At 38.8% G+C, this 8,048-nt stretch overlaps 1 protein-coding gene across 1 annotated transcript; it reads left to right on the forward strand.

Moving 5' to 3' along the window:
* The first annotated feature begins 1,137 nt into the window (after nt 1-1,137).
* Nucleotides 1,138-2,018, forward strand: LOC138875149 (uncharacterized). Its single transcript, XM_070153974.1, has 2 exons — nt 1,138-1,377; nt 1,488-2,018. Exons 1-2 carry the CDS (start codon nt 1,138-1,140, stop codon nt 2,016-2,018), a joined length of 771 nt encoding a protein of 256 aa, XP_070010075.1.
* Nucleotides 2,019-8,048: the final 6,030 nt, after the last annotated feature.

Here is an 8,048-nt window from a genome sequence, read left to right on the forward strand (position 1 = left end):
ATTTCTCTACAAGTTTCAAGCTTCAAGCAATCAAGTTCAACTTCAAGAAATCAAGTTCAAGCTCAAGAATGAAGAATGAATCAAAGTCAAGTTCAAGCAATCAAGCTCAAGCTCAAGAACAAGATCATCGTTCGTGGCAACAAACATAGATTCAAGATCAAGCTCGAAGGCCCTTGAATTTATTTACAATTGAAAAGAAGAATCAAAGGATTCATAGAGATTGTACACTCAGATATTCGAAATAAAATACTATGATTGTTGCAATATTTTTCGCTCTTGATTTTATTTTCTTAACGCAAATTTATTGTCTACAACTAGCAAGGGAGTCAGGAAATGCGGAGTGAGGGTCAAGATCGAATAAGGAAAGATATCAGCCATACGTCAAGGATCGAAGGAACATTTCAAAGCGTAACATACCTCAGAATGATCGAAAAGCAGATCAAGGTCAAAATTACCGAGGACTCATGAGCAAAATCGGGTTTGATAGGCACTTAGGACCAGCAGAGGCACCTAGATTATCGGAGTACAACTTCAGCGTCGATGCTTCGGGGATCGTCTCAACCATTGGCCAAATTAGAGAAACTAGATAGCCCAAGCCTATACAGACTGATCCTTCTCAGAAGAACCCCAACTTGATGTACAAATATCATGGTACTCATGGGCATAGGATCGAAGATTGCAGGCAGCTTAGAGAGGAGGTAGCATGGTTGTTCAACGAAGGGCATCTTCGTATATTTCTTAGTGACTGGGCCAAGAACCATTTTCGGGAAAGAGATGCAAATAGGAAGAATAAATGAACCGGAAGAGCCTCAGCATGTCATTCACATGATCATCGATGGATTCGACGTCCCACAAGGACCTATATTCAAACATACCAAAGTTTTCATCACAAGGGAGAAATGGACTCGGGACTATGTGCCCGAGGACACACTCACATTCAGCAAGGAAGACATCGAGACCTTATCTCAGCCTCACAATGATGCACTGGTAATCTCTATCCTTTTAAATAAAGTTCAAGTTAAACGTGTTCTCGTGGATCTAGGTAGCTCAGCAAATATAATCAGATCAAGGGTCATGGAGCAGCTTGGGCTGCTTGACCAAATCATACCTACCTCTTGAGTCTTAAATGGATTCAACATGGCGAGTGAAATGACAAAGGGAGAAATCATCCTCCTAGTCAACATGGTCGGAACCATACAAGACACCAAGTTCCATGTCATTGATGGAGATATGAGGTATAATGCTTTACTTGGAAGGCCATGGATTCATAGCATGAGGGCAGTGCCATCTACCCTTCATCAAATGATGAAGTTCCCAACAAACGATGGCGTTAAAATAGTATATGAAGAGCATCATGCAGCTAAAGAGATGTTTGTAGTACATGACTTGGCACGGTATCAACACCCTCTACATTGGAGAAGTAAAAGGACAAACAAGCCGCCAAATAATAATCACAACTTATGACCTCGGTTGAGCCTGAGGAACAGATGATCAACGAACAGGTGGACGATAACGAAGAAGAAGAATTCCTCACCCCCCGAGCCTTCGTTGCCCCCAAGGAATCGAATGCAACAAAGTCCATAGTCGAAGAACTCGAGCAGGCCATATTGATCGAGCATCTTCCAGAACGAAAGGTATACCTGGGGATGGGGTTAACCCCTGAACTCAAGAAAAAACTCATTCAATTTCTTATCAATAACATTGATTGCTTTGCCTGGTCTCACTTAGATATGACAGGGATCCCACCAGAGATAACTACCCATCAACTAAGTTTCGATCCCAGATTTAAGCTGGTGAAGCAAAAGAGGAGACCTCAGTCCGAGGTAAAGCATGTGTTCAGCAAAGAAGAGGTATCCAAACTTCTCAAAATAGGATCCATTAGGGATGTAAAATATCCTGAATGGATAGCTAACGTAGTGGTAGACCCTAAAAAGGGGAATAGGCTTAGAATGTGTGTAGACTACAAGGATACAAAGCATGCCCTAAGGATTGTTTCCCACTGCCCCAACATCGATTGATTGATCGATGCTACGGCTGGCCATGAGATCCTTACCTTTCTCGATGCCTACTCCGGGTACAACCCGATTCAAATGAACCTGGAAGATCAAGAAAAGACTTTGTTCATCATGAAGTATGGTATATATTGCTATAATGTAATGCCCTTCGGGCTAAAGAATGCAGGAGCCACATATTAACGCCTAGTTAATAAAATGTTCGAACATAAAATAGGAAAATCTATGGAATTTTGTATTGATGACATGCTAGTTAAGTCCCTGCATATAGAGGACCATTTGACTCATTTACAGGTGATGTTCGGTATCCTAAGAAAGTACAACATGAAGCTCAACCCTGAGAAATGCGCTTTCGGAATCGGCTCGGGTAAGTTCTTGGGTTTCATGGTGTCGAACAGAGGGATAGAGATCAACCCCGATAAAATCAAAGCCATCGAGGAGATCACCGTGGTGAACAATGTGAAAGCCGTACAACGGTTGACCGAGAGGATAGCTTCCCTAGGCTGATTTTTCTCGAGGCCATCGGATCAGAGCCATCATTTCTTTTACCTACTCAAGAAGAAAAATAACTTTGCATGGACTCCAGAGTGCCAACAGGCCTTGGAAGAATTAAAGCGGTATATCTCGAGCTTACCCCTACTCCATACTCTGAAGGAGGATGAAACACTTTACTTGTATCTGGTCGTGTCCGACGTAGTGGTAAGTGGCGTGTTGGTTCAAGAAGAGCAAAGTATGCAATTTTCTATCTATTATGTGAGTCGGACCCTACGAGATGCTGAAACCAAGTACCCACAATTAGAAAAGTTAGCTCTTGCATTAATAAGCGCATCTAGGAAATTAAAACCATATCTTCAATGCCATCCTATATGTGTACTAACTACGTACCCACTTTGAAATGTCTTACATAAGCCCGAATTATCAGATAGATTGGCCAAATGGGCCATTGAACTTGGAGGGTATGATATCGAATATCAACCTCGAACGGCTATTAAGTCTTAAATTTTGGCAGACTTCATGGCCGATTTTGTGCCTGCCCTCGTACCCGAAGTAGAAAAGGAACTCTTGCTAAAAACGGGTACGTCATCGGGGGTACGGACTCTCTTCACAAATGGTTGCCTCTAATGTGAAAGGATTCAGGCTCGACATCATTTTAAAACCACCTACGGGTAGTGACATTAGGCAATCTATCAAGACTTCTAAATTGACTAACAATGAGGCCGAGTTTGAGGCCGTGATTGTAGGTCTTGAACTAGCTAAGGGCTTTGGAGCAGAGATCATCGAGGCAAAGTGTGACTCTTTTTTGGTAGTAAATCAAGTAAATGGGAGCTTCGAGGTTCGAGATGATCGAATGAAAAGGTACTTAGACAAACTTTAAGTGACATTGCACCGCTTCAAGGAATGGATATTGGACCATGTAGCTCAAAAGCAGAATAGCAAGGCCGATGCACTTGCAAACTTGGGGTCATCAGTCGAAGAAGATGATATCGTCCTGGGGACTTTCGTCCAACTATCGAAGTCGGTGGTCGAAAAAGGCCATGAAGAGATTAATTCAACAAGTTTAACGTGGGATTGGAGGAATAAGTACATCGACTACCTGGAGCATGGGAAACTCCCCGCGGACCCAAAAAAGTCAAGAACACTTCGAGCCAAAGCTCCTCGATTCTCACTCGATGAAAATGGAATGTTGTACAGAAGAACCTTCGATGGACCACTGGTAGTGTGCTTGGGACCCGGGGACACCGATTTTGTATTATGAGAAATCCACGAGGGTACTTGTGGGAACCATTCTGGTGTAGACTCTCTAGTTCGCAAGGCGATTAGAGCGGGGTATTATTGGGATAGCATGGAAAAGGATACCAAGGAGCTCGTTCGAAAGTGTGATAAATGCCAAATATTTACATCGATAATCCATCAACCCGGTGAACAACTCCATTCGGTCTTATCCGTGTGGCCATTCATGAAATGGGGGATGGACATCGTCGGCCCGCTACCAATGGCGCCAGGTAAAGCTAGATTTATTTTGTTTATGACTGACTACTTATCAAAATGGGTTGAAACGCAGGCCTTCGAGAAGGTAAGGGAAAAAGAAGTCATCGACTTTATATGGGACCACATCATATGTCGGTTCGGGATACCCACCGAAATAGCATGTGACAATGGGAAACAGTTCATCGGCAACAAAGTAACAAAATTCCTTTAGGACCATAAAATCAAAAGGATTCTATCAACACCTTACCACCAGAGTGCAAATGGTCAGGCTGAGTCCACAAACAAAACCATCATTCGAAACTTAAAGAAAAGGTTAGATTATGCAAAGGGGAAATGGAGAGAAATATTGCCCGAGGTGCTATGGGCATATCGAACAACGTCGAAGTCGAGCACGGGGGAGACCCCATTTTCTCTAGTATACAGATCCGAAGCATTGATCCCAGTCAAAGTCGGGGAACCTAGCGTCAGGTTTTAGCATGCCACCGAGGACTCAAATCATGAAGCTATGAACACTTCTCTCGAACTACTCAATGAAAAACGAGAGGCCACTTTTATTCGAATGGCCGCTCAAAAACAAAGGATCGAAAGGTATTACAAAAGAAGGATGAACCTGCGATATTTCGGAGTCGAGGACTTGGTCCCGATGAAATTCACTCTCAACACTCGAGACCCGAACGAAGGGAAACTAGGTCCCAATTGGGAAGGATCGTACCGTGTCCTTGGAGTCGTAGGGAAAGGATCTAACAAACTTAGCACAATGGAAGGCGAGCAACTACCAAACAATTGGAATGTATTGTTGCTCAAACGATATTACTGTTGAGGTATGACCTTCTCCCCCTTTCCATTTGTATTTAAAACTAACTTCTTGCAAATGTTCGATTAGAGATATCGAGGCACCTTTCAGCTCGAAGACCTTGGGTTTGAAAGAATGCGTAGCACTCTTTTTTTCTTAGATCGGGTTTTATCCCAAATGGGCTTTACCGGCAAGGTTTTTAACGAGGCAACACCTATATGCTACCTAAGGAACATTCAACAAGTATTCAAGGCTTCTTTTCAATCAACCTCGAATACTGGGGGAATCACCCTCGGAGGTTATATTTTTGAGAAAAATACTTCATGTATAAGAGGACCTCAGACCCTGCTGAAGGACACACACCTCGAGGAAGCAGATTGAAGGCCTGACGCGACCTACATCGAGGGCAATACAACCCCGAAGACACTCAAGAAAGAGCGGAAATTTCTTAGGGACACGTGGATCAAGGCATAAATTAAAAGATAAGTTTGTACGAAATGGTACAGGTCCGTACTAGGTTGTTATACACTTGTACCAATAGAATACTTTATCACAATTAGGAATGTATTATATTGGGGTTTTCTCCTCCTATATAAAGGGGACCCCAATCATTTATAAAAGACACATTATTCACTGCAATAGAACATTCTACTCTGCTTTTCTCATTTACCGTGCTCAACCATTGTTCTTCAGCTTTATTATTCTTTACTTTACTGTTCATACTTTATTGGTTCTTAGCTCGCCTCGAGTTCCTAAGATAATCAAGCTCAATGCCCTTAATGCTCTAACAATATTGGTTTGGTTCATCAATTCTTCTTATTTAGAACTATTATTACTTGTATATTTACTAGTATTGGAATAAATCACATATCTTTAAAATTATAAATTATTTTTAATTGTTACTCAAATTTTTCGAGCTAGACAATAATTAAGTGAGACTTTTCGGGGAAGGAGTAGTTGAAGGAATGTTAGGTCTCACCTGCAGCTAAGAATTAGGAACATTCTGTTTAGAGTTCAAACCATCTACAACAGAAAGATACAAAGAGAAGGAGACAAAACAAAAAGAAGTTAAAAGACAAGTGTTAAGAGTAAAGACCCTACCAAATATATGATATATGCCCACACCACCCTCAGTCATCATGAATTTTAGAAGACTTTTAACTCACTTATTGAATTGGTAATTATTGTTGCATGGAATTCAGCATATATACTGCCTGATCGCTCCTTTGATGATTTCTTCCCCTCTCTTTCTCTCTCCGTGTATTTAGAGTTTGACATTCACTCAGCTGATTAATTTGAATATATATATATATATAGGACTCACTAAGCGCAAAGGTCAATGCAATCTGTGTAACTGGATTCAATGGAACTCAATATTTTTCTATACGGGGCAGAATATAAATGTGAAATATTACTAAAATTTCACCAAATAATAAATTTGAATCTATAATTTCAAAATTGCAACAGATACAATGGAAAGAACTAACATCATCAAGGTCAAATTCTTAATCTGCCTCTAACTAAGTGTTTTCGTTAAGAATTTTTCTATTCTCAAGGTTAGAGAGAACTCTCTAATTAAAGATAGAACAATCTTGACCCGTCTTTGGTGGTGTATTTAGAGATCGATCTCTTATTGCTTCAACTTGTAATATCTTTTTCTTTAAGGAGACAATCTATTACTAGTTTGAAACTTTTAAAAGGAAATCATGAGATTGTCGGATCCGTAGGTAAGTTGCTTTCCATATGCCACATATATATCCCTGAATGATGTTTGGCCTTATTTTTCTATTTTACTATTACTTGTTTTTTTGTTAATTTGGAGTTACAAAATTGGATATAAGTGGTGTTTCGTGTTGTGATACTCATTTACCCCCTATAAACCTCTTCCTCAAGGATGGTGTGTGATACCCCACACATAAGCTGCAAAATAAAACCAAACAAAGGACTAGGAGATATAACTAATGAGGTTTAATAGTAATTTACTATCCAAAGTTTATCAAGATATTAGTTATAATCGAATATCAGTTACAAAATTAGATGTAGGTGGTGTTTTGCATTCTAAATTCGGGATTTAACTAAAGAGGTTTAATATAAAACCTAGTGAAGGTTCTTAAACTCACATATAGTTCTAATTTTTTTAATTTAATTTTAATATCCTTTAACTACTTAAGTTTCTTTTTTTCTCTATTTTCTTTTGGGTGTTAAAAGACGACCTAATATATTAATGTTAACCGAAGTCAGTACATGCATTGATGCTAGCTACAACATCTAAGTTCCCATGTTGGGCAAAATATTAGCTGTAGCAATACTTCTTGGGATAGTATTCCCTAATTCGTCCAACTCAAGTGTTCGTAAAACAAAATACTAGTAGAATAGGTAGGGGAATCAGTGTTCAACAACTTAATATATAACTTCGATACAATCTGTGTCAATTTCGAGTGGTGCTAGTCCATATATTTCTGATAATTTCAGTCCCTTCCTCTTTTTTCTCTTTATTAATTTAAAAAGGGTATTATGATTTTAAAAGATTATTCGTTACACGACGCAAAAATATAAGTATGATTAATCATGGCAAAAGTTTATATTCATCATACAATGCCTGGCAGCATGGTACTAGTTATTTTTCCATTACAAAAGCTATTACTATTTTTTATTTCGATACAATAAACTGTAAGCTAGGTGATCATACGTGAAAATATCTAAAAAATAAGACAACGGGTGATATCAAACTAGCGTTGGGACATATATTTGGTTGAAACTTGAAAAAATGAATTTTTGAAGATGAGATGAAAAATAATTTTTGAAAGTTGAAATTGTGTTTGGATATGCATTTTACTTTAAAAGAATTTGAAGTTTTATGAGTAGAATACTTCAAAAACTATTCTACAGTTGTTTTTTGGATTTGAAGATTTTGTTTTCAAAATCTACCAAAAAATGATTAAAATCTATAAACAAACAGATATTTGAAAACAAAATTTGAAAAGAAACTCCCAAATTTTATGGCCAAGACGGGAGCTAATAACTTCGAGTGCTATGAGATGGGAAATGAAAATTGTGAAAAATAGATAATAACTTTATAGTACTTGTTGTCGAAAATTCTATTGCCACTGCACAATGATGGATTGAGCTTAACTTCAAAGATATAAAAGGATTTCAATAGATCTCTTCTCTTTATCCAGTCAAAAAGTGTTCTCTTTGGGAAGGAATTAGATTAATGTTACATATCGATATAGGCGAGAGGATTAATATTAAAG

The sequence above is a fragment of the Nicotiana sylvestris genome, chromosome 8, assembly GCF_000393655.2.
Source record: "Nicotiana sylvestris chromosome 8, ASM39365v2, whole genome shotgun sequence".
Taxonomy (NCBI): Eukaryota; Viridiplantae; Streptophyta; class Magnoliopsida; order Solanales; family Solanaceae; genus Nicotiana; species Nicotiana sylvestris.